This window comes from Pseudonaja textilis, chromosome 2, assembly GCF_049901715.1.
Source record: "Pseudonaja textilis isolate UNSWEBS1 chromosome 2, rPseTex1.2, whole genome shotgun sequence".
Lineage (NCBI taxonomy): Eukaryota > Metazoa > Chordata > Lepidosauria > Squamata > Elapidae > Pseudonaja > Pseudonaja textilis.
This window is the reverse complement of record NC_141991.1, coordinates 203,578,826-203,603,018: the sequence shown is the minus strand read 5'-3', so window position 1 is coordinate 203,603,018 and position 24,193 is coordinate 203,578,826. Positions and strand designations below refer to the sequence as shown.

The window sequence follows — 24,193 nt, the reverse complement described above, 5'->3', positions numbered from 1 at the left end:
TTTTACAATTTGGGAGATTGATATTTCCCAAAGCAAGCAGTGCTGTTTCCCTAATCACACAATTCAACATAATACCAGAAGTAATGCTGTAGAATTTCATTTTCATTCCTCCCTTGCAAGTAAACAGATTCAAATAAAGGCTAATGAGTCAGAAGAGTTTATTTCTATCCCATTCTTATATTCCACATTTTAAAAAAAGATTTGTGCATAAGAACTTTCATGCCTCGTTCATTTCTTTTTATATTCACCTATTTTCCATGCTGTGCATTAAAATTTATAAGGGAATATGATTAAAATTCTTAAGAGTTCTAATCAAAACAAGCCCATATCCTCTCCAAATGCCTATTACTTTTAATTACTTACAGATACTTCATGTCTTGGTCATCTCCAGAATGGAGTACTAATATGCCCCATATATGGCTGCCCTTGGATAGTATCCAGGAGTTTCAGTGCAGAATGCATCTATGGCAGTCGGGCACCCCTAGGATGGCACACATTACACCTGTTCCATGAGTTGTATTCCTACCAATTTGCTTCTAAGTTGGAATTCTAGGTGCTGGGTTTGACCTTTACAGCCTACATGGCATAGGATCAGGTTGTCTAAGGGCCTGCCTTTCTTTCTTTCTCTATCATATTTGAAAACTGCCCATGTCCCTCTTCCTGATCACATCTACCTGTTCCATCAGGTTAAGCAAAAGGTGTGCTTGTAGGTCCTGTCTACTAAGGAGTTCCATCTTGCAACAATGCAGCAGCCAGAGCCTTTTCTGTTGTGGCCCCCATTTCTGGAACATCATTCCCAAGGTGAAGTTGGCTCAATCCCTGCCTTATGGAAAATCCTGTAAACATAATTCTTCCTTGAGGATTCCACAGTGAACCTGCAATATGTCAAGTGATAGCTGTTCTCCTTAAATTTTGGATATTTATGTGTTTATGTCTTTTCGTTCATTTATGTTTAAGTGTTTTATGATTTTCATTATTATGCTTTATACACTGCCCAGAGTTTGGTGAGATGGATGGTTATATTAATTTGCTTATATTTAACAACATACAAAACATAATACAAGTATCTTATAATCTTACAATCAAGACCAAAAAATGGATCTTTCATCATTAGAGATTGCTAGATATGCACTTTAGCAATCTTCTCACTCACATATATAAAAAAATCAGAAATATGATTATAAATAGCCCTACTTCATTCATATTTTTTTTAAAAAAGTGATAATTTAAACTTTTTAAATATAATTTTAAAAAATAGGGTTGGGGAAATAAGCTTTTGCTTGGTTGAAAGAGAAGGCTGTATTTCTCAGAGCCTCACTCTATTCCTCCCATGAGCTTTAAAAAACACCCTGTTAAGCTTTCTATAACTCCCTGAAAGCAATACTTTGATTCTAGTACCTGAATGAATAATAAACATTTTGAGGAGTCATCAAAAGCTTCAAAACAAAACTCAAGGAATTTTTGTATAACAAGAACGAAGCTATCGCTGCACTGATTGTTTCAACTTAGCCCTAAAGGAGAATTTGTCACTGTTTGTTTAAGACTGTTTACCCAGCTCTGATCCACCTGCCAGTTCTGTTTCAAGGTGAAGGCAGGTGGCTTCATTCCATATATCACACTATCCCTTCCTAACCTGGTGCCCTCCAGATGCACAGGACCACAATGTCTATCATACCAGCTATGCCAGTTGCAGATGGCATGAATTGCAACATTAGGTTGAGAATTCTACTCTAAATATAATCCTCTCTAATATAGGGGAAGATTTCATTTGAAGGAAGATACTGTGGTTTTCCAAAAAAAGAACATTTTTACATAAGTAAACAAACAAGTACTCTACGATAACAAGAGCTTTATAAAATAGTTTATTTCTGCAGTGAAGCCAATATCATATAAATTATTTCCAAACACATTGGCTGCCATTGTTCTGCCAATGTGGCAAAGTTAGGATTTTAGGATTTATGCATAATCCAAATTTTGTAGCTCATAATCCAAATTCTACTTCACTGCCAAACTCTTCATCTGCTCTCCACTGCTCAGAATCAGAGTCTTGGACACATTGTTAACATGACTGGCGTACATAACATAATTTGAATTTTCTGGATGAGACCAGTGCAGCAGTTACAAACAACCTCGATGCTTGATATTTCAGGTAGCCGTTGTCTGTGGATTTGAAATCAATAGACGTTTGGTTTCTTACTGCAAGGTTCACCAAAGGTAGTGTTTCCACCTGCCTCTTAATTAAATTTGATTCCTTGAGCAAGAGGCAAATCTTTGCTGTAATTAATTGTGCTGAAAGATAAAATGGAAAACTTAAAATATGCAGAGTTTAGAAAAAGCCCATCTAGACAAAGCTAACCCTAGCTCAACAGTGAGTTTCTAGAATAATCAGTCAGGTGAAAAGACATTTTCAGAGTTGAGAACATGGATTCAAATGGAAGTACATCAAGACAGTATGCAGGTTGCTAAGGAAGTTTCTGTATTCATGCTCAGGTATCATTTTACTTTTTTAGATTTATTAATTTTCAGATATTATTAATTTAAAAAATAACTCAAGGTGACAAACGTACCTAATACTGCTTCTTCCTCCTATTTCCCTCACAACAACTTTCTAAAATGAGTTGAGTTCAGAGAAAGTGGTTGGCCCAAAGTCACCCAGCCAGCTTTCAAGCCTAAAAGCAATACTAGAATTCACAATCTACTGGTTCTAAGCCCAGCACCTTAACCATTACACCAAACTCACTCTTTTAAATTTTAACGTTTCTTTTTAATTCAGAACTGCTACATAATATCTAATAGATTTAACAATGCAAGTAAGGGGTATCAAAATAGCAGGATGAAAAGAATTAGAATGAACATATACCGTGTTTCTCATATAATAAGGCTGGGTCTTATTTTTTTTTGAGCCCCGAAAAAATGACTAGGATGTCTTTTCGGCGGTGACTTAATTCCCCCACCTCTGCATCTTCGGGCGGGCGGCGACGGCTTGGATGTTGACCTCGGCATTGGTGGTGCACTTCGTATCAGGGTCAACGGAGGCAGCACCCTATCCGGGTGTGCAACAAAAGTACTTCCTAACGGCAAGCTCCCCCCACCATTCCCACCCATTTTGCATGTTTTAATATAGGCCTTAATTTGGGAGGAGGGGCTTAATTTCATTTCATGCCTATAAAACATGCTGGGACTCCCTATTGGGGGAGGCCGTATTGTTGGAGAAACAGGGTAGGAATAATTCTCTCTAACAATTCTGTATTGTACTATAGAACAAATTATACAGAATCATCAGATTTCAATTAGTGAACCATTCTGTGTCTTAAGGCTTCAGATATGTTAATTAAAGAAAAAGAGTGAAAAAGATTCTGTATCAGATTAGAGGACATATGCATAGCTATTCCAAAACAGGAATATTTCTGGATAGAACATTCTGCACACCCTACTAAGAAAGCACAGGTGTATATTGCTATATGCTATATATCCAAAAATCAGTTACTACCATCTTCCATATTCTAAATACCAATTAAAGCTGCTTATTCCATAAACAAGCAAAATTCACAGCAGCAACCTTACTATCACCTTAATAAGTGTTTGCCATGGTCTTTTTACGATGACCTAGAAACATTTCAGTCACTTCACGAATATTATGCTTGACTCCCCTTAAAATCTCTTTGCAGTTTCCTCACAAAATTTCGCAGATATAAAACATAAAATCCTCTAAAATGCAGCTTTTAGGATATAAATGTTTATATTTATTCCAAGTTCATATATACCATAACTTTTAAGGTCAAATTATTAAAATTCTTAGCAGAGTATGCTAGTCCCCCTGTAAGAAAATTAGCTGATTAAGCAGTTTGCTGCAAATCCTACATTTAGAACTACTGCATTGCTTTAAATGTGCCTCAAGAGGAAAGAGACACAAATAGAGGTCAACCTTAAACTTTGAGAGACATGCTTAGAAGCCAAAAAGAGTCAGGATCCAAATGAGAACTAAATTTGATTTAATTCAGTTTTACAATTAAATGAAATGTCAAATGCATGTATTGACAATTTCTTCGATACTTAATATTTTCTCCCTTCTTTCCCATTAATTTTTTTTGAACATTTTCTAAGGAGATACTACATTCTTGCCCTTTGATAAGCTTCTTTGCCCATCTTTAGAATTATTAGGAGAACATTTATACCAAGCATCATCAACCCAATACACCGGAGGTATGCCTGGGAAATTACAAAAGTATTTGGAGGACACCAAATTATGGAAAAATACTTTATATGTGTACATAAACTCTACAGATCTTACCAGGTAGATCGCCTCATATACTGCTTCCATGAATCACTACCAGATTCCCTTCCACCACCTGTGTGTTTATTACCTCCTAGAAGAGGAAAGAGAATAGAAATGATAGAAATAGAACTTTTTTTAAAACCATGCAGTTCTATTTGCATTTCTAGGTCCCATACAAACAAAACATTTTCATAGCACGAAGTTCCCTTCTGTGCATTGGGTATGTGTGTGTAGGCATCCCTAATTCCAGTGCTACCCTGGAGAAAAAAACTTGGATTACTGGTAGAGGGGAAAACTCTGGTGCTGGACTCCAATTTCTGAGGACTGGCTACAAATACTCCATGCTACAAATCCTGTTTGGATTTAGGCCCATATCAGAACCAGAGGGGTTTGCAACCTTTCCTACTGGCTTCTCACTGACTTTCTGAGGAAGCCACTAGGAAAGACTGCAAATGGCAATCCCATAACTGCCTGACAATCTTATCATTAAGTGTGAATGGGTTGCCATAATCACGTGACTGTGGAGACTCTGCAACAGCCTCAGCAACTTCAGGCATGTGTCTCAAGTCCTTTTGTATTTTTAGATGGTCACTGAACAAATAGTTGTTAAACAAGAACTATTTGTAATCTGCAAATTCTTCAGCACAGATTACTTTCAGAATAATTTTATAAGATGAAGCAAATAATTTCCCCAAACATTCCAGAATAATTTCCCCAAACAGTCGTCAAATATACCTGACATCTAAGTTAAATATATATTTAGCTCAAATTCCAAACTAGTTCATTAAATCTCATGAGATGTCAGCATTCTTATATGAGATTTTGGAGACAGGGAACTGGGAGACACTCGCATCAACACATGAGGCCATGAAGTAGTATCCAATTCTCGAAATAGTAATTGTTTTCAATCCTACAATCAAGGGAAAGGAGTCAAGTGCAGAAGTATGAATTGCTTACAAAGAAATCCAAGTGCAGATCCCTATTAACACACCAACAAACATTAGCCTGTTCAGTCATCATTTAACACACTCTCTGCAGAAATAATTTGCAATTGGAGAACAGAATTATCCTGAAACATTTACAAGCGCTTGTTCTATGTATAAGGTAACAAAGTTACAGAGACTTAGCTATATCTATACAACTTACCAAATGCACCTCCAATTTCAGCTCCACTGGTAGGGATATTGACATTAACAATTCCACAATCTGACCCCTTGGGCCTAGGCAGAACGAAAAAGATGCTTACTAAACTGTAATTAGCATGAACTCCTTTGAAAGTCTTAAACTTCAAGAGAATTATCAGGGATATGAATTTAGAATATTTCATCTGCACTTTTGAGGCACAAGAGGCCACATAAATCTATTTCAGCAAAGCATTAGAAATTACTAATATAAAAAGCCATAGGTGGCATAACATTTGGCTAAAATTGTATCATATTCATTCTGATATTTTGAACTGTGTCAGAGGGATGGTAAACAAGTTGGCATGTTATCATCTCTGATAATAATAGCCAACTGGCCTTTTTGGTAGAAAAAGTCAGAGAATCACTGAACATAAATCCTTATACTGGTTTACAATCTAGATACAATCTAACTTTGCAAAACTCTATAAAGAAAAATAAATTCAATCAAATCAGAATACCATTTCTGGATTATATTAAAATGTTTTCCACAACAATCATCTCTGTCTGTACAAATGTTTAAAATATCTGTACTTCTTTTAAAATCACAGAGTTGTATATAAGTGTATGTGTGAATAAACAGATACCACATAGATACATTCTTATGTAACCTTTATAAAATTTTCTTTTCTTTCAGGTTTGTTTATCAGTTTTTAAAAGTGTATATTCATTTCTATGCTTTGCTAGTTTGTCTTTTGGCTTTTTAAAATTAAAAATAATAAAAAATTTAGAAATATATAATGTGTTCCAAAAGTCAGGCCCCATAGAGCAATCAGTTTCTTTATTGATTAATATTTGTTTTCATAATATTACTGTACTTAGGAACGTACCAAGATTGTGAGTTAAACGGTATTCGTCAACTTTGGCAACTTTAAGATACATGGACTTCAACTCCCAGAATTCCATGAAGTGTTCATCTCTTAAAATTGCCAAGGTTGAGAAACACCATAAGGGAATAAGGAAGCAGTATTTACTTAATTATTTGTTTAGAAGAAAATAAAATCAGTTCAATCATTACATTTATTTATATAATTAAGTTATGTCTATGTTCTATGGAGTCTGTCTATAAAACCTGACTTTGGATATACCATGTATATGAATAGTCTAAAAAGAGAAGAAATAAAAATTCAACAATTAAGTTATGTCATATTTTAATCAGATTCATATTCTCCTTCTTAAAATAAAGGGAAGATTCATACCCTAGCCATCGGAATATTCTGCCCAAATCTTTAGTGAAGATGCTGCTGGACAAGCCTTGTTTCACACCATTGTTCCAACCAAAAGCTTCTTCCTCTGTCTGGAAAGCAAAATAATTAAAAAATAACTACATGAACTTAGCACTAAATATAACCACAAAAATAAGATGATAAACTAGAACTTCTGAAACTTTTAACTATGTGCAAGGCCTAAGTCTCAAAAAGATTGAAGTGTGCTTCAAACTATAAGGCAAGCAGGATGTTATGATGAAATACTCACTTTTCCAGGTTTTATTGTACTCATCTTATTGGTCCCAGAACTGAGAGGACTTATCATAGCACTGACTTCTCAATATACCTTGTGCAATGTCCTCGGGTAATCCCAGAGGACTACCACCAACAATTCCCAAGCACTTGAGATAATTACTGTACATCCAAAACAGGAAAAAAACTCATGCAGCTGAAATAACGCCCAGCACTATTATTGTAATCCATTGGATTTCAAGTTTATATACCCTTGCTAGCATCTAGCTGAAGAACTGTTTTACTTACCTTAAATTTGAGCACATAGAGAATAGGAGCAAATGTCTCTGTATGCACAATTGAAGAATTATGGGGAAGGTCAACCACAATGGTTGGTTCAACATAGTTTCCAGGACGCTCTATAACCTTAAAATTAAAAGAGAATGAAAAAAAAAAATCCACAAGTTTCAGCCAAATCAATTTCTCTATATGCCAATATCTACTGCATAAAATTCCTTCAACAGCTGTGTTTGCAACACACAAAACATACCTAAAAGCAACTATACAACTGCAATTCTAAATATTGGTTTGTCAGAAATATGTAAGTGTAAGTTGAGTCTTCAGAAAAGTCATCATTTAACTCCTCATATCAAGAGATTTGCCTTTCTTTGGAAGTAGCTTCTTAAAAACTAGTAATATCAATACAATAGTACTTAGACTTGTATACCGATTCACAGTGCTTTACAGCCCCCTCTAAGCAGTTTACAGAGTCAGCATATTCCCCCCAACAATCTGGGAACTCAGTCTTGGATGGAAGGCTGAATCAACCTTGAGCCGGTGAGACTCAAACTGCCAAACTACAAATAGCTGGCAGCCAGCAGAAGTAGCCCACGGTACTGCATTCTAACCACTGTGCCACCATAGCAATAACCCTACTCATGCCAAACAAGGACAATATAAGATAGATTAATAATTATCAATACAAAACCCTATGATCAGATTGGAAAGTTACCCCAAAAGGTCTATATTTTGGTCCTTCTCAGCCTCCTGTAATTAAGCTTCATACAGTCAAAGCAAGTCATTGCTCTGCTTCAATTTTGTAGAAATCTATGTTTACAAGTATGAAGTCTTTTTCAAGTCAAGTTAAATTCCAGAAAATTTCATGGACACATCTGTTACTTTATCTTCATTTTGTAGTGGCAAAAGGCACTCCTCCACAGCAATATATTTTTTAATTTCCTCGTCTACCTCTGGAAATTCCAAGTGTTCACCTATTCAAGTATTAAAGATGATTGTATTCAAATTGACTAAATTCAACAAAGTGCCACTTCTTGGATTGGTATTCTTCAAGCATGATAATGTGTACATTACTACAGGTTATATGAACATTGTTCAAAGAGGAAATATATGTAGTTAATCTCGTGAAACAAAACTTGAAGATGAAGATTATTTATCGTGTGAAGGATAAAAGCAACAATAGTTTGATGGGGGCAATGGAGTATTGGTCAGAGCAACACATTCTTCAACACCACTGGTTTTACGTTTTATTTTATAGATGTAAATGAGAATAATCACCTTCCCACCATAGACAACAGAACCACCTTGCTGTTTGGCTACTTCCACTGCATCAAGGAACATCTTAACAGCTTGCTTTGTATGAAGAGGACCATATAAGGTATTTGCTGCAATTAAAAAAAATGCCTAAGTGGAATCCAAATAAAATGTATAAGAATATAATGAAAAATCCATTAGATTTATTTAAAGAGCTCATGGCTATACCTGGAATTGCTTGAAACAACTTTGTTATATATTAGTACATGATTACTCATGTATATCATTCATTACTACATGGAACATCAGGGTATGGTTATAAACAAAGGAAAGAGTTCTCTGAGTTGGCCTGAGCACAATACTAAAAACTACTGTAAAGCTAGTTAGATTTTAGCCAAGTACTATCACAGTCTATTTCCATGAATAAAATGAAGCTCTTACCATCCCATGGATCTCCAATACGGACTTGAGCATATGCCTTCATGAGTTTTTCCACAACTACATCATGGATGCTTTCATGCAAAAACTAAGCAGAAAGTCATGAATATTATTGGCAATAAGAGCACAACTTCAACATCCTGTGGAAAACTACGGTATCTTCTGAAGATCTTCCTGATTTTATTAGAGTCTAACTTTTGTAAAGCTATGACAAGTAACCTTTCTCCATTTTATGTGCCTGAGTGTACTTAAGCATTTTATTTTCAATTTGATATTTGGCAACTCAGGATAGAATTGGAAGGACATTTAAAAAGAAGCAGTAAAAAGTACATTACTTTTACCTTTTCAGACTGAGGGTTAAATTTATTCAAACTTTCTCTTGTTTTGTTCTAAACTGAAATAGGATGGGAAGTAAAGAACAAATAGAGCACAATATCTCTATGGGAAAATATTATAGTATATTTGCTGCGGCCAAAAGAGTAGTATGCACAAATTTATAATTACTATCAAGATTATGCAGAAGATATGAATAGAATAAGAGATATGTCGATATATCCATTGTCTGTCTATTTCTGTATGTATTATATACCTGCCTGTCTAACTGACTATATATGTGTCTATCCATCCAGGTATCAAAATACACAAAGATATGAATAATTATTTACCAGCCTCCTAGCAGTTGTGCACCTCTGGCCTGCTGTACCCACAGCTGCAAAGAGGGCAGATGGAATGACCAGGTTGAGATCTGCATCTTCAAATACTACAAGGAACAGAAGCAGAAAATGATGGACCAATGCAAAATATAAACATCAACTACAAGGAATTAAGCAACAATTACTGGTGAAAGAATAACTGTCAACAATTTTTATCCTAAATAAGCCAAAACAAAACATCTGCAAAGGTCAGTGTTATAGACCTTATCAAACAAACTTTGTTTTGATTCAAAGAAGTCTTCCAGATCAGTGGTTCTAGAAGAACCACAACCGATGGGCATGGACCACTGGTGGTCCGTGAGAAAATGTTGGTGGTCCGCAGCACACCCATGTCTGCAACAGGGGTGATACCGGCTGCAGATGGACTGATGTGCGCAGGGAGGGAGGGAAGCATGCAGGAGATTGAGGAATCGGAGCCCTTCCCGGGTGTTCCCTGGCCTGCGAGGAGATGGGGGTGGGGGGAAAGGAAGCTCTGAACTGGTGCTGGGTGGTGGGAATCTGATGTCCGGAGGCCAATGAGCTATGTGATGAAGACCAGATGGCTGACAGGTAGGTGGGGCAATCCTGCAGTCTCCCTAGCAAACCAGTGTCGTGGCTGCTGCCTCCTGCCTCTGCGCACCGAGGAGGTCAAGCAGTAGTGGGAAGAGCGTGGACCTCCTGAGCCACAGGAAGCAGCTGTCAGCGATGCCCTTAGGTGAAGATGTTGCAAGGGAGAGGCTCGGCCCTTCCCCTTAGGAGCCACAAAGTGCTTGCTGTCCCTCTGGCAGCTGCCAAGCCTCCTCCCACTGTGCTTCTTTTCCTCCTTACCAGAACCGCTCACACAACCAGTGCGAAGGAGGAGGCTTGGTGGGTGCCAGAGGGGCAGTGAGCACTTTGCGGCTCCTTAGGGAAGGGGTCAAGCACCCCCCCCCACAACATCTTCACCTGAGGACATCGCTGACAGCCGCTTGACCTCAATTGCGGAGGCAGGAGGTAACACCAGTTCAAAGGTTCCTTCCCCCCATCACTATGCACATCAATACATCCGCTGCCAGTATCACCCATTGCCCCACCTCCCCACCAGCCATCTGGTCTTCAGCACGTGGCTTGTTGGCCTCCGACATCAGATTCCCACCACCCAGCATCAGTTCAAAGGTTTCTTTCCCCCACCCCCACCTCCGGGGACAGAGAAAGAGAAAGGGGGAAAGAGAGAGAGAGAGAGAAAGAGGGAGAAAGAGAGAGGGGAGAAAGAGGGAGGGGGAAAGAGAGAGAGAGAAGGAGGGAGGAAAAGAGAGAGAAGGAGGGAGGAAAAGAGAGAGATGAGATATGAGAGATCCCGGTGTTTTGTTTTCTGTGGGAAACGGGTCCAAATGACTCTTTGAGGATTTAAGGTTGGAGAAACAGGCAGCCAAGCTAAGTGCCTGAAGAACCCCATCCCGTCAGTGCGAATCCAGGCGCTTCAGCAAGCAACATGCTGGATTAGAGTCTGCAAGATTTAAAATTATGAGTTTGGTGGTCCAAAAGGTTGGCGACCCCTGTTCTAGATCTATACAGAGTTGGAAAGAACTCTTTTCCACTTAGATGATGAGAAAAATATAGTAAAATTTACAAAGCAGAAATATCTTAAAATTAGCAGCAGCAGCATTTTTAAAATTCCATGCATAATTCCTATTGCCATTAGAACATTAAAGTTGTCAGTACTGTTAAGTACAGTACTAGTTTTACTTCCATTTATAGTAAAACCAGTATCTGAAAACCTCAGCCCTTGGTTCCCATAACTAATTTGATCCAGAGACAAAATTCAGGATTTTTCTTTATCTACAGGGCCCATACAAGCAGGTTCAAGACTTTAAAAATTGCAAGCCACAATACATTTAGTCACACACCCCATTTAATCCACTCTTCTGTTCCAGTGAATCCTGGCAGTCAGAAAAGGGATACTGTGATCACCACTGATTCAGCCAGCTTGTACTCTGACGCTCTCCTATAACTTTTTTCTATAACACCCAAAAAATTTCTGACTCAAAATGCCAGCAAGACTATCTGATGAAGCCGGCTTTAGCTTCATCCCATTTTATCTTTGCAAGGGATGGGGGGCAAGAAAGATAAAGCACACTTGGGGCAACAGGCAATCCTCGGAGGGTGCGGGGGAGATGAGAACAGTGAACTTTGAGAGCAGTGCTTTACTCAAAAGTCCAGAAACTGGATGAATCAACTTGGTGAGTCAGAACAGATTTGCAGGCTAGCAATTAATTCCATGATTGTTAGGAAAAAGTAGCAAGTTTGGGGAAATCATTAGAGGCATTAACTGTCCTCTGCTGTATAAACCAAAGTGAAAATGAAAAAGAGAAAAAAAGCACCTGAAGACTAGAAATAAAGGGCACTTTCGGAATTATTATCTACCCACCTTATGCAGTGAGATTAGTAGATTATTGAACTGTGGACTGTAAGAAAGTAACCAAATAACGACGCAGAAAAAAAAGTAGAGACAGTGAGAGTTGCCAGAAAAAAATAATATGCATATAATTCAAAAAGCATTCCAAGCACTCAAACTCCATCACCAAAACATGTTTTGCATTTTAGTTAACTATTCAATTGGACCATTAAAAAGCCTGTATCTGGCCAATGTACAATATTAGTTTCTGTACATATTCAATGAGCCAAGGATTAGTAATCGCTACTACCAGATATAAATGGAAATATTAATTACCAATAATTGCATTGTTTCCACCAAGCTCCAACAGGCATCGTCCTATTAAAATAAACAGTAAATCATATTAATCTAACCATTAAACTAGCATTTATGCTAGCCCACCTCCCATCATTTTATTTTTAAAAATGTGAATCAAAGAAATGAACATATTTAACAAAATTGCTTTCTTTACATAGCTCCAAAAATACAGATTTTTGCTAGCCATTTATGAACAAATAGTGCATATTAGCATGTCATCTAGGTTTAGGGTTTATATTTTGCTCTAATTCTCAGCCATGGCAAAAATTAGAATTTAAACAGTTTAAAATATGGTTTTGAACATGGTTTTTAATGGGGTCTTTAATCCAGAAACTGAGAGAATATTTGTAAAAATGGCAAGTATGAAAAGGATTCATTCTTCATAAGTATAGACAGGTTGTTAGGTAGGTACATGGCTATCTAACCAAAACAGACAAAAAAACGAAAATGAATGTTTTTCTCCCATTTCTTTTTCATACATTTTACATACAAAATCTACTGAGAAATTTTCTTTTGCAATTGTGACTATTTGTAGCATAGATTCTGAGCTGCTTATTTTACTAACAATCAGAATAATTAGATTAATGCCTGTGCAGAGAAGAATTGTAATTTATACTCTTACAATATTCTTTCAGACACATTACATTAACCCAGTTTTGTGAAAACTCTTTTCTTTTTATTGTTCCATTTGTTACATTATTAAGGCAACTTATTTGTTACATTATATTTGCAACCTATTTTGTTATTTGAGCCTCAGTGGTAATGTAACACACAAGAATTGCAAAAGAGCAGTATATGCTATAGCTCTGTGCCTTTGGGCATGTACAATTCCCCACGTACAAAGACAGAGTTCTTTAAGATTCAATAAATCCACACTTTCTCACTACAGTGTATCCAAGTGTACCTTGGCAAGAACTCCTTGCTGGAAGCTACCTTTCGTTTCCTCTTCTTCTAATCCACTGGAGTGAGTGACTTTAAAAATAACTCCTCTATTCTCCATTGAGAAAAGGAACGGGAGTTTCTAGACAGGAGGCAGTGGAAAACATGGCTGCCATATTTCACCAATGGTAAACATATGGCAGGAAATAGGAATGAGAGAATTTGGGAGGACAGGGAAAAAATGACATATTTCTTTCCCTTCCCATTAGGCACTTGTGGACATGCTATCTTTTCTTGATAAGGAAACTCCAATCTCTCCAAGAATGTTTTGTTTCAATGGTAACAGAAACAATTACTTTGAATAATAAACCAATGCCATAATTTGTTAATATATCTGCAAACTAACTTGAAACTGGTCATTTCTCCTTCATGCATATATAGGCGTTAAAAGAAACTGATTTTTTTAAATATTACACTTACCAAATCTCTCCTGGACTGTCACAGCTACCTGCTTGCCCACATTGGTGCTGCCCGTGAAGGAGAGCAGATCAATTCGCTCATCTTTTGCCATTGCTATGCTACACAAGACAATACAAAGACAAAGGAATAGTTTTAGATGATACGTAGTTGAACAAGTAGAGCTAGAAAGCAGTTCTTGTTAATTACCATTAAGATCTATTGCAATAACAATAACAGAATATCTAGCACATGCTCTATTACATTCTTCATATCATTTTGCTCCTTGATCATAAGTGAAAATTCTTTCAAAACTGTTGATACAGCATGAATGGAATGGCAAATACTTTAGTGTCCTGCTCTATATGGATCCAAATGGATATTATGCATAGGAAGAAGGAGCTACGTTTGGTAGCTAGAGTGAAGGGATAACTATGGAAAGAAAAAAAAAAGAACTCAATTTTGAGTTCAATTAAAAAACTATTGTAGTAATCTGGACCATAAATCTTCCAGGTTCTCACCTTTAATTTCATACAATTTGTTATTAAAATGTTCACACTGTACTAGCCAGATTTTATTTTCCAAACTGATTTTTAAGAATAATGCAATAAAAAGGCTTATGTATGTCTATGTACTATATTGATTCCTATATAATAGAAAACAGCATAGATAGCACAAATCTGACCTACAAACTCATATCTTAATTTTCTTCCTGTTGTCTCAAAATTTCCAAAAAGTTTCAACTTCAATGCCAATAAATGGTCCATCAAAGTTTCAGAAAAGCAAACAATCCATTTAATCCATTATAAAATTGTATTGATGGAGAAACAGTTTGTCAATTGAGATTCAGATTCATTTCCTTTTCAGTACATTTTCTAATCATTGTATTAATGGCAACACATCTAAACTGCAATTCTACACCTGGGACTGCAGGATTACACTACCAGTTCACTGATAATCTTTATTTTCTTATATAAAAGTTATTTAAGTTGCACCCTATACGATTCTCCTTTCTTAAATTTAGCCAACAGCATGGAAGAAAGAGGAGGAGAGAAATAAAAAAAACATTACTGAGGATAGAATTCATTTGGATTAATTAATTTTCTATGGCTACTATACTTCCCAATAATTTTCAAGTCTCTGAGCAATTTCTATCAATAACAGGATTAAAAAGAATAGACATACAATGTAACAGGACCCTCCACTAAATGTGCCACCCAGTAGGATTGGTTAAACTTCATTGTCCCCAGCACTTTCCTGAAGAGCTATGTCTTACAGCTCTGCAGCTTATTTATTTAGAGAATTTATATGGCTGCCCACTAACTTTCAGTGACTCTAGGACAGGGGTGTCAAGCTAGCATCCTGCAGGCTGGATGTGTAATGCACTGGGCACATCCACTCCAGCTCTGCAAAGGGAAAAAACATCACAAAACATCATGAGGGCAACTTGACACCACAAGTTTGATACCCGTGCTTACAGGCAATTAAGCAATTGCTCATTAGGGACAACTGACAATAGGGACAATGGAGCAGTTGCTCAATAGGGAAAGGGCAATCTGGATATTTGGGGACAAACTATTCCACAGAAGGAATCTGTAGCCATCCCCTTTTTGGTGCTAAATTGTGAGATTTCAGATACCATGTGGAAAACACTAAGAATCCAATGAACCGTGGATCACTATATCAAGAACTGCAGGATTATACACCCTTAGAAACAGGATTTTTGTAGTATTTTGTTTTGACATGATTTTTGTAGTATTGGAAATTGACTAAAATCTACATAATATTCAAAATGTTGGACTTACCCAATATCTGCTCCACCACAAGCTAGAGAGCAAATAGCACCAGGCAGCTTGTTATTCTCTAGGACTTGTGCAATTATTCTGGTAATCAAATAAGACATTAATTAATGATACATTTCCAATGGCAAAAATAAAATAAGTCTGGATAGATATCCAATAATCATTTTTGACAATTTCATCTTGTTAGTATATCTAGATGCTGGTGAAAGAAAAAAGTACTGCTTCCTTAAATCGCTCACCAACATAGTGGCCTGTTGTCCTTCTCTACTCTGACCTCCTGAACTCTGGAGATCTTCAAAAGGTAAGTGAACAATTTGATGACGGCAGGGGGGAGCATGTGGAACCCAATGGCTGGAAAAGCAGGCCCAGAGCCTGCAGGGATCCAGCAGAGAAAGATGGAATGGGGGGATAGACAGAAAGCACAGAGTAGAATCTCTGCACTCAGTCATAATAATGACTGGATGGGTAAACTTTGAAATCAGGTTGTAAGTAGCTTTTGGGGGAAGGGGGAAAGCGGTCGTAATTTTGAGCAGTCGCTAAGTGACCATTTGTAAGTACTATCTGCACTTCCCACATCACCTCACCGTAGAGGTTTTAAGCGTGGAATGCCTTTACGCATGCATGCATACCTACCATTGGGTCTCCAGGCAACCAACTCAGAAAAAGGGAAAAAAGGTGAAATATCAAACAACAAGCTTCTTGAAGCAAAGCAGAAGACAAAACAAAACTGAAGCTGCATGCAACTCATATCAATAAAGGAAAGAAACTCACTTTGTAACAGCCACACTGGTAAGGGATGTTGTGGGTGCACCTTTCCTTTAGAAAGAAGGGGGGAAGATAAACATTATTAGACATAGGAATCATCTAAATTAAAATGAATAATATATGGTATTTTAAGACATATTGCTACATTTATTAAGCACCAAAAACTGAGTAATAGCAAAAGAAAAATCAATCAAATGATTACCCTTTATCTCATACAATCTACTAAAGAGTTCCTCCAGACTCCACCTGTTATTGTTCTTATTTTTAGAATTATCTTCATATGAATAAGGTTATTTTAACAATGTATTTGGCCAGTTGTTTCTAAAATCAATTAGTTACTTCTGTGCAGGAATTGTCAGGTTGACATACAATAAAAAGAAAAAAACCTCACCATGTGGGTGTTACTCGGTGTGTTTGTTCTCACTCTAACAGCATTTCCTTTTTCAATTCACAGACACTGTTCACAAACTGCATTTAAACTATCATAGCTCACAGCTTGGTAGCAGTGTAAATTGGGGTGGCTTTGTGCATTCACTAACCTGACACAAAGCATGAGGATGGTTTGCTTGCTCTATTAACAATGACCCAAACTGCAGTACCTCATGTATGGCAAGCATAGCAAGCTATTTTTAAACCTGAGCCACTAGAAATCTTGGGAAGTGCCTAATAATCAAGACTCATCCAGAGACAAGATGGGTGATTCGTAGCATGCCAGCTATCTCAGCAGCATAGACAACAGGAGCTACACTATGCCAGCATGAAGGAATGACAGGTTCCTTACCATGTTATATAGAGAAACAAAGAAACAACAAGCCATGTTTAGTGCAGTATTAACTCAGTAAAGTGAAGGATCGCTGATTTATATCACTCCCTTTTAAAGAAATGCCATCTAATATATATTGATATCTGTTAACTAGAACAGGGGTCTCCAATCTTTTGGACCTCAGGAACCACCAATTATTAATTTTAAATCCCACGGACCACTAATACGAATCCAGGGCACTGCTCGCTGAAGCACCTGGACCACCAGTGAGTGGATGGGGTCCTTCAGGCACTTAGCTTGGCTGCCTGTTTCTGCAACCTTAAATACTCCAAGAGTCATTTGGACCTGTTTCCCACAGAAAACAAAACACCGGGATCTCTCATATCTCATCTCTCTTTCTCTCTCTCTCTTTCCCTCTCCCCCTTTCTCCCTCTTTCTCTCTCTGTGTCATCTCTCTCTTCCTTCTCTCTCTTTCTCCCTTTCTCCATGTCTTCTCTCTCTCTCTTTCTGTGTGTGTGTTGTCTCTGTCTCTCTCTTCCCCCACCCTTGCCCCCAGGGGTAGGGGAAAGGAACCTCTGAACTGGTGGTGGGAGACCAACGAGCCATGTGCTGAAGACCAGATGGGTGGTGGGGAGGTGGGGCCAACCTGCAGTCTCCCTCGCACACCTGTGTCGTGGCTGCTGCCTCCTGCCTCCGCGCATCAAGGAGGCTGAGCAGCAGCAGGGAGAGCGCGGACCTGCTGAGCTGCAGGAAGCGGCTGCTAGCAATGCCCCTCAGGTGAAGATGTTGTGAGGGGGAGGCTCGATCCCTCCCCCCAGGAGCTGCAAAGCACTCGCCGCCCCTCTGGAGGAGGAGGCTTGGCAGCTGCCAGATGGACGGCGAGTGCTTTGCGGCTTCTGAGGGGAGGAGCGCAGATCGCGCCTCCCCTCGCAGGCCAGGGAACACCTGGGAAGGTTCCGATGCTGCGATCTGCCATGCGCTACCCTCTCTCCCCGTGCACATCAATCCATTCGCTGCCAGTATCACCCATTGCAGATACGGGTGTGCTGTGGACCAAAATTTCTCATGGACAACCAGTGGTCCACAGACCACCGGTTGGTGACTTCTGAATTAGAATATGAATGCTGTAAATGAGATAAAAATATCAACTAATTTCCTGAAGACATGCAGTTGCTTTGTACAACTAGCAGCCGCGATAACCTATGTTTTTGTACCATTTACAAATGACACATAACCACTGGCTATATATACAGGTGATCCTTGACTTATAATCCGTGGTTTTAACTACTGTTGGAAATTACAATGTATCATAAATGGTGCTTTATGGTTCATCTTAAATCAATCATCAGGCATCATAAAATGGTGTTTCCCCCCCCCCCATCATGTGATTGTGATCTGTTTGGCATCCTGTTTGCACTTATGACTGGTTGCCAAGTGCCCCACAATCACGTGATCACCATTTTCAACCTTCCCTGCTGACTTCCCCAGAAAGTCAATAGGGAAGCTGTCAGGGTGCCGCCTACCAAAGGATTTCTCTTCTCCAGAAATCTTTCACTGGGCTGCAAAAACAAAACTCAGTCTTCTGAAGCCCCTGCTTCATTTCTCCAGCCAAGTTCAGGAACTGCCTTCTGTGCACAGGGAGAAGAGGGATTCCTACACAGGCCTGGAGAAACGAATCAGGGACTGCAAAGGTTCAAAACTTTGTTTTTGTAGCCAAATGTAGGAGTTCTTTTCTATGCATGGATGGGAACTACTTGCCCTCCTTGGGCAGATAGCATCTTCGTTCTATCTGCTTAACGGCCAGCACAACCACTAGGGACGACAACTGGGAGAGCTGGGATTGTGGTTGTTGAGCAAAGCAATCAGACGGGTGTCTCACTTAACAATTGCCTTACTCAGTGACCAAGATTCCAATCCCAATTGTAGTTGTAAACCGAAGATTTCTCCTGTAAACATCAATCTGGCAATGCAATACGAAGAAGCAAACTGGCATCTTAAGTATATTTTTGTACACTTGACCACTTCTGAGTTGTGGAGTACAACCAATAACATGTTCGCTTACTGAATAGTCCCTAGATTAGAGAACCTGCTTTATCCAGAATAGTGCAAACACACTTGAAGTAAAACTTGGGTTTGAATGTGAATGTGGCATCTATATACTGTACATTGCTATTCAGCTGTGTAAGATAGTTGTACTTTTTTGTAATGCTTAAATATTACTTGATTGAGAGTATTAATCCCATTTTGAGTCCCTGCCACTAATAATTATCTCCCTGCCACTAATAAATCTTTCCAGCTCTTTTTAAATTGAGACTTTTCTACGGTACCTGCTTGTCAGAAGAACAGGAATCAAATTTTAATTTCCTTCCCCATAGGCACTGCCTTTAGTGCTAAAAATCTAACCGAATTCCAGAGAAAAGAAAGTCTTACTCTTCGTTGTACAGAGTTATTAGTTATTAAACTGGCTTTATATCATTTTGAATTTTTCTTCTTTCCATTGTATTCTATTTGCACAAACATTTTTATAACGTGTAAAGTAGAAGGCTGCCACCGAAAACACTCATCCTGAAACTGGGGAAAAAATACCTTACCATAGGCAGACATTGCCACAGATGAGAGCAACTGCATTGTTCCAGCCATAAACCGCAACCGGAAAATTAAAGGCTGTGATGATGCCAACTAATCCCAAAGGGTTCCATTGTTCTATTAAGGCATGTCCAGGTCCTGAAAGCAAAAACAGCAGTTTCGTTTGGCAAGCACAGGCTTTTCTTTCTTTTTTACTTATCTATCCCATTGTCCATGGAGATCAGGGACATATATAAAAAGTATCCCCACTTATTGTTACAACAGCTCTTCTATTGTTAGAGAGAGTTACTAAAATTGGCCCTAGCTCAAGCAGCATGTTTATCTAAGTTATTCATCACAGAGAAATAACCCTAGGATCAAACGTTCCAAAGAAAGTCTCAATTCAATAGACAGGCCAAACCCATTTGAATTTAAAATATAGTTTTCAAACATGGCATTACATCTTTTTATGGCACATCCATTCTCAAGGTTGAACTTTCTTCCCAAATAAACATAAAGATAATCCTCAAGTTATGACCATTGTTCATGACTGTTCAAAATTACAACAGCACTTGAACAAAGGGACTTGTGACTGGTCCTCAAATTTCCAGCTGTTGCAGCACCACAGCATACACCTAAACAAAATTCAAGTGCTTGGCAACCAGCTCGCACTTATTGGTTGTAGCATCCCACAATCATGTGATCGCCTTCTGCAACCCTCCCTGCCAGTTTCCCACAAGCAAAATCAATAGGAAAAATGGCAAGGAAGGGCCCAAGACTCTTGGATAAGTCTCTTCCACTCTAGCCTTTGTTCGCTTGCATGCACTGTGCCCTCCTTTCCTTCTTCACTCATATGTACCCTACAGCCTCTTTCCTCAGCTTACCTGGGGGTCGCAGACATGCACCTTGCTCCTTCTTTTTCTAGTCTCCCTGTGCTTGTACACACCCCACAACCTCTTTCGGCAGCCTGCAATCACACACAACCTACACCATTGGTTGCCAACCAGTGGGCTGGGGACCACTGGTAGTCCATGAGAAAATTTTGGTTCTCCACAGAGAACTGTCACCTCCAAAGCACTCCCCAAAGCAATTATCCAGGATGCGCAGGAATATAAGGCTGCGCTGCCCACATGGCCCACGGGAACACAAGGCTTGTGTCACTTGCGTTTTGAACAAAAAGAGGTAATGAGGGAAGGGGGAAAAGGGCGGGGGGGGACTTGTCCCACTCGCCCTACATGCCTGGCCTGGCTGCTTCTTTCTTCTTCTGCTTTTGGCTGCATGCAAGGAAAGCAGCAAAAGTCTTTCTTTCTCTCCCCCAAACTCTGCCAGAAATGAGTCTTTGGGACCCTGCAAGGCATCCTGCTCCAAGAGGCTGTGCTGGCGCGACAAGTCTCACAAAGACACATTTCTGGCGGAATTGGGGGGAGAGAAAGAAAGACTCCTGCTGCTTTCCTTGCATGAAGCCAAAAGTCGTCCCCCCCACCCCCCCCGAGAACAGAGCTGGAGACGGTATCCTGCAATCCCAAATAATGATCGGTTGGTAGGAAAACGGGGTGGGGAATTTTCCTGCAGACTTTTTGGGGGATTTTCCTAGGGTCTCTGGTCTGCAGGATTTAAAATTATGAGTTTGGTGATCCCTGAGATTCAAAAGGTTGGCAATCCCTGACCTATACTATCTTACCCTATCCCTCCTACACTTGAAGTCATTGTCGCACACATCCTGCACCTGAGCCGGGCTTCGTCACTTCCCTGGAACAGCCCCACTCTTTAAGTCGGACTTTATCACTTCCTACTTAATGACCCATACATCTGGGATTATGACAACTACCGGAATTGCTAAGTGACACAGTCACACGACATCACATTTTATTCATGCAATTCCAGTCCCAACTGTAGTCATAAGTCAAAGATTACAAGCATTTAGAGATATATACAATCTCACTGAAGATTTTCACTGGTACAACAGTTATTTTTTCCCCTTGTTTTCCCTCTCTCTCTCGAGCAGATTGATGGAGAGGGATGAATATTTATATAGAGGCAGAAACTATTGTGCCATTTGTATTTCCTGGAGAAAATCCATAAATTATATATTTTGACCAGGTTTATGGAAAGCTGATATAATGTCTGGTTGGGACAAATAAGTATTTTGGCTTTTCTGAAGCATATAAACCTAAAATATTACCTATGTCAAAAATCATTTATTATTCTCTTACTGAGATTTTCTATATCAAGTTACTTTAATAATATTCAGAATAAATTCTTATGCAGGCAAAAATGCAGGCTTACTTTCTGAAGGCAGCATGGGTCCACCAAACATCCGAGATAAACCAACAGCATAATCACAGATATCTACATATTCCTGGACTTCACCAACACCTTCAACAAAAATCTTCCCCATTTCTAATGATACCTAAAGGCATTAAGGAAAGCATTAATCTCATGGAACATGACTGCTTACAGTTTCCTTAGATCCTCCCTATAGAACACTGCTAGAATAGCTTAAAGGAAGAAATCTTTTTCTATTTGTATAATTACATTATGTATGCAACCAATCGACTGCTCATGCTGCTGTGATTGTCAGCTGTAAATGGAAATACTAATATAATGGAATTGTTTGGATTCATCTAATGAGTTCTGGAATCTATAAAAACCTAGTTCTTGTGCTCTGTAATGAACAACTCGAGAATGAACTAAGCACAAGAATTACTGTTGCAATAATTAAATAGTATTTTTTGTGAACAAAACACAGGCACCAATGCCTTTTTTATCACCTTGTCCTACAAGACAAGACAGAAATGTAAAAAAAAACCCTGTTTGGACTGATTAATAGGTAGGTTGGTAATGAATGCTGACTGCTAGCTGCTACTCAACCAACAACAGAAATTTGGAATGATTTTTTTGGGGGGGTGGGGGTGGGGCGGGGAATCCCATACCTCACAAGAAATGACATGTTTGAATTATTTTAAATCCCTATTTTCACATTTTTATTCTATCATAAAGCCATTTAACGAAGTCCAATGAAATATTTCAAGCTGTTTTGTTTGGAATTCAAAACATACCTCCTTTTTTGGTATATTTCTAGCACTTACTGTCTTCAACTTGAATCAATGCTTGCTTAAAAAAATCACATTTGTTGTCATATTAGTGCAATGGCTGAGAAATGTTTAGAAATCTAATTGATTATATTAGCAATGCACACCAGAAGCAACAAACAGGAATTATTGTCTGCATTTCTTTTTACTAATTTAGGGATTATATCAATCCAATGGCAAAACTTACCAAATTTCCCAAAATTTTGATTTTGTCTCTTAAGGCATCTCCAATCTGTCTCACTATTTCTCCTCGTTTAGGTGCAGGAACCTATAAAAAGAAAGCAAAGAAAAATTATTTGCTTAAATCCAGTCTTTCAGAATCCTGCATACTTTGCCTAACTCATACAATGTATATTTCTGGACATAAAATTGTGGGGTTTTTTTAACCACTATGAGTAGCGAACAAAGCCTACATTGGACTGGTAATACAAGCAAAACTATAGAAGTTGCTGCAGTGAAAATTAAAATATTCAATGACATAAATTAGGAAAAATGGAAGAAAAAACCTGTCTATTTAGTTATACTTTTTACAATTTTTACCACTGAAGGTAATCCTCAATTTACAGCCATTTGTTGAAAAGCTGGGAAGTTCTATGAAATATACTTGAACTTATTCTCAAATGAATCAATAGGATCAGATTTTAAAACCATCTAGGAAAAAAATACTAGTTGACAAAAGAAATTCAAATGATTCCTCTTTCTATAGAAATTTGTGTCGGCTGATAGATTACATATCATGTCTACAATTTAAAAATATGAACATCTGAACAAGATCTGAAAAAATACAGACTTTAGAGTCCCTACCAAACCATCCCAAGCATTCAAGATTTAGCCACTGAATTTAATTCGAATATGATCCCAAGGATATGGTTAGTGTTTTTTATACTTAGCACCTTTGCTGGCTAGAGAATTCTGGGAGTTAAAGTCCACAAATCTTAAAAGTTGCCAAGTTTGAACACTGAATTAGAGCATTTCTAAATACATTTCAGGTAAAACTTCAAATTGTTGTTTTTAATTTTGTTTATTTCAAAAATGGATTAGGCACTTTCCAGGATAAATCTCTCCTGTTGGGCTTAGGGATCATACCCACTGAAAAATAATTTCTCCCCAGATACAATTCGGGAAAATATAAAGAGATTTAACTCACCTCTGCCCATATTTGCCAAGCTTCTTTAGCTTTCTTTATTGTTTCTTCATAGTCTTCCAAATTTGCCTAAAACCAAGCAGTAAAAAATGCTGCAGTGGACAAAGTGATAACACAAGACACAGCTTGTCATAAGTCAATGGAGAATTGGAAACTAAACAGACATGTTCATTAAGTCATCCATAATCAAGTTCAGTTTTGGGATTTTATCATTAAAAAAAACCCGATTACCCCTATTTCTAAAGAAAATCTCCAACCATTTGGGGGCGGGGGTGGGAGGTAAACTATAATATTTTCTACTTGCATTGCTTTTAGCTCGTCTGCATTTCTTATTCATCTCCTGAATTTCTTAACATTCCAGCCTTGAAATCTGCTTATTTTTTCCCTGAATAGTGCATTTTATTAAAGAGTCAAATATA

General features: G+C 38.3%; 1 protein-coding gene across 1 annotated transcript in view; it reads right to left on the bottom strand.

Moving 5' to 3' along the window:
- Nucleotides 1-1,839: 1,839 nt before the first annotated feature.
- Nucleotides 1,840-24,193, bottom strand: part of ALDH7A1 (aldehyde dehydrogenase 7 family member A1) — a 22,545-nt gene continuing 191 nt past the window's right edge. Inside the window, exons 2-17 of the mRNA XM_087923218.1 lie at nucleotides 23,778-23,843; nucleotides 22,818-22,898; nucleotides 21,825-21,948; nucleotides 19,565-19,697; nucleotides 16,217-16,261; nucleotides 15,449-15,526; nucleotides 13,668-13,765; nucleotides 12,288-12,329; nucleotides 9,551-9,645; nucleotides 8,889-8,973; nucleotides 8,472-8,578; nucleotides 7,206-7,322; nucleotides 6,657-6,754; nucleotides 5,423-5,496; nucleotides 4,292-4,367; nucleotides 1,840-2,289 (exon numbers count right to left, since the gene is read on the bottom strand). Coding sequence (XP_087779344.1) covers nucleotides 2,235-2,289; nucleotides 4,292-4,367; nucleotides 5,423-5,496; nucleotides 6,657-6,754; nucleotides 7,206-7,322; nucleotides 8,472-8,578; nucleotides 8,889-8,973; nucleotides 9,551-9,645; nucleotides 12,288-12,329; nucleotides 13,668-13,765; nucleotides 15,449-15,526; nucleotides 16,217-16,261; nucleotides 19,565-19,697; nucleotides 21,825-21,948; nucleotides 22,818-22,898; nucleotides 23,778-23,843 — 1,374 coding nt within the window. The 3' untranslated portion in view covers nucleotides 1,840-2,234. The remainder of the gene's footprint in view (nucleotides 2,290-4,291; nucleotides 4,368-5,422; nucleotides 5,497-6,656; nucleotides 6,755-7,205; nucleotides 7,323-8,471; nucleotides 8,579-8,888; nucleotides 8,974-9,550; nucleotides 9,646-12,287; nucleotides 12,330-13,667; nucleotides 13,766-15,448; nucleotides 15,527-16,216; nucleotides 16,262-19,564; nucleotides 19,698-21,824; nucleotides 21,949-22,817; nucleotides 22,899-23,777; nucleotides 23,844-24,193) is intronic.